We start from the raw sequence: 3,137 nt of genomic DNA on the forward strand, positions 1-3,137 counted from the left end.
CTTTTACTGTGGCATTAGTGTGGAAAAGAATGGAATCATTCAAAAGACCTGGAAAATCAATTACAAGAAGTATTTGGAGGACTATTGCTCCCCCCAAAGTGCAATTTCTGTGTTGGCTAGCGTGGAGAGGTAAGATTAAATCCTCAGATCTGTTGCCTAGGATAGGAGTGTTGAATCCTAATGCTAGTACATTGTGTGTGTTTTGCAAATTTGAAGTGGAGACCATGAATCATATATTACTCCATTGTCATTTGATTTGGAGAGTTTGATCTGATATTGTGAAATGGTGGAATCTGTGTTGGGCCATTCCTGGTTCAGTGGGGAACTCCTACAGTGGTGGTCAGGTATAAGATATAAGGTTCAGATGGTGAAAATTTGGAAGGTAGTTCCTTTAGTAATGATGTGGCCTATGTGGAAATTAAAGAATGAGTGTGTGTTTAATGAGGCAAAGCCAGATTTTGCAGATTTTATTGAGTTGGTGAAGATTAGAGTGGCTTTATGGGCAAAATCTCACTTGAAAGAGTTGAAGTACTCAGTTCATAACTTAGTATACAATCTGAAGCAGGTTTTCTTTTGTGTATAGCTCGGTGTCAATCTAGTTGCTGCTGCAGAATAAGAGGTGTATTGATTGGCAGCTACAGCTCAGATATGATATGTTCTGCCTGTGTTCTGTTCTGTCTTCTGTGTTCTGTTCCGTCTCAGATTTTTAGCTATTTGATTGAAGTTTCTGTATTAGCTAGTTTGGATCAAATTTAGGAATGCAGTGGAGGGATATAAGCTGGTTTGGGTCTGCTAACTGGTCTGCGTTTTCTACTGTGATGCTGCTACAAGAGTTTGCTGAACTGATTGATCTACTGTGATGAGTTTGCTGTGTTTTCTGCTGTGATGCTACTGGATTGATCTGTTATGCTTGGCTGAACTGCTATGCTTGGCTGATGGTCTGATTCTAGCCAGGGTTTTACTAATCTACGTTGTGCTTTGCTGTTATGTCCCTTAGTAGAATGATCTGTTATCTGTGGACTGCAGTGGGATTTGCTGAACAGATTTTGGGTACTCCAGCAGAGGATTTTATTGCTGCATTCTGATGTGGGTGGAGTTTAATAGTTGCAAGGGGTGATCTTTATCATTGGTGTATCTTTATTATTGGTGTTTTCTGGTGTTTGCAGTTGTGGTTTCTAGTGTTTGCAAGTTTTGTTTCTGCTCTGTATGTTTGTTACTCACCAACTTGGAGCTTGGAGTTTGTGCTAGCAGATGATTTGGTGTGCATCTAGGTGCCAACCTAGTTGGGATCTTGGTGTTTCAATGTGATGTTTTTTGCACTCTCCTCTTTATTGATGTATGTTACCATACTTTGTATGTTTTTCCATCAATAAAGCTTTCTTTTTGCTGATAAAAAAAAAAATTGAAGTATTGAATTAGGAAAATTGGACCTTATTCATACTTTTTTTTTTAATCTTTTTCTTTTTCTTTTCTTTTTAGCAAATTCGTATCTACCATAAAATTTCCTGACAGTTGATATATTAGAAGTCACTATGGATTGCATGAATCTAACTAAAAACCAAATCAAACTAGGATTATACAACAGAGTTACTAATCTCTTCTATAAAAGCCCATACTCTACCAATTTTCTGTGATATCAAACAACAATGAAGAGACTATCAGAAACTTCTGCAGCTGCAGTTCTCGGCAACGACGACCTTCTAGCAAAGATCCTATTATGTTTACCACTAAAATCACTAGTTCCATCGAAATTCGTATCCAAACACTGGCTCTCTCTCATTACCTCCCCTTACTTCTCTGGCCGCCTAAACCCTAATCCTAATTTTCTTTCTGGCATGTTCTTGGAACGATCATCTAATGATTATCTGAACTCCGATCCAAAAGTCTGTTATGTTCCTATCAACAACAACACCGACAATGCAAAAAACCAGGACATTAGCAGCACAGCTATTGCCATTTTTAATGAAAACCCTGATTTTTACATCTTGCGCTCTTGCAAAGGTTTGTTGCTTTGTTGTGCCTCCATGTTTTGGAACTTGTATGTCGTATATCCTACAACCAAACAATTCAGAAAACTAGTACCACACGAGGTTTGGGATTGTCATCCTTTCCAATATTCCCGAGCTTTTTTAGCTTTCGATCCATCAAAATCCCCTCACTACAAAGTTATTTTAATCGCATACTCCAAATTTTCGACAAACGTTAGGGAAAGTTTGTATGAAATCCAGATTTACTCATCGGAGACCTCTACTTGGAGGCTCTCCGGGGATCGTTTTGTTGTCCTGTGCAGGAACACAGTATATTCCTCTCAAGGGGTGTTCTGGAACGGTTCAGTCCACTGGATCAGTGGTAGTGGAAGGGATTTATTGCAGTTTAATATCGATCAAGAAGTCTTTAAGAAAATTTCCATGCCTCCGGTTCTACATGGCAATGGCAATGGTAATGACAATCAAGGTGGAATTTGGGATATTAAGTATTTCGGAGCGTCAGAAGACCATTTGAATCTAGTAATCTCCGGCATTACGGGGTTCAAAATATATGAGATGGAGAGAGACTGTTCTGGGTGGTTTGTGAAGTACTGTGTTGATCTTCATAAAGTTATTCGTGCATTACCGCAGATGATTTTGAGTTTTGGACCAAACAAGTTTTGTTTGTATTCCATACTTCGAATTGTTGGAAGAGAAAACGATGATGAGCCTTTCTTGGTGCTACATACACCTGGTAACATTATCAGCAAGGCTTTAAAAAGCAGTCACAACCGTTACGTAATGTTGTTATGTAACGGTTGTGCTGGTTACCACCACCCGTTACTGCCGCTTTTGCAGTGTGATTGAGATTCACAAGTGTGTCGGCCGTAGCGGCTGCTGTAGTAGTCGTAACGGCCTATTATGCACCGTTACGTAAAATCACACACAAAAAAAAAAAAAGCTGAAAATTAGGGAAGAGGGATAGGGAGAAGATGGAAAATAAAGAGAGAAAATGGAGGAGCAAGAGATAAAGGGAGAGAAGAGGGTAGATGAAGAACATGTTATTGATTTGTTGAAACTGTAAGACCTATTCTATTCAGCTGCTATCATTCAAATATTTTGTTTGTTTGTATGTGTCTATCTATATATTATTTGAAAATAATAATGATA

At 38.6% G+C, this 3,137-nt stretch overlaps 1 protein-coding gene across 1 annotated transcript; it reads left to right on the forward strand.

The window, feature by feature from the left end:
* The first annotated feature begins 1,646 nt into the window (after positions 1 to 1,646).
* On the forward strand, positions 1,647 to 2,834 carry LOC145801169 (F-box protein At5g07610-like). Its single transcript, XM_082891683.1, has one exon. The coding sequence runs from the start codon at positions 1,647 to 1,649 to the stop codon at positions 2,832 to 2,834; it is 1,188 nt and encodes a 395-aa protein (XP_082747809.1).
* Positions 2,835 to 3,137: the final 303 nt, after the last annotated feature.

The sequence above is a fragment of the Camellia sinensis genome, chromosome 1, assembly GCF_055761805.1.
Source record: "Camellia sinensis isolate YWXY chromosome 1, ASM5576180v1, whole genome shotgun sequence".
NCBI classification, from domain to species: domain Eukaryota; kingdom Viridiplantae; phylum Streptophyta; class Magnoliopsida; order Ericales; family Theaceae; genus Camellia; species Camellia sinensis.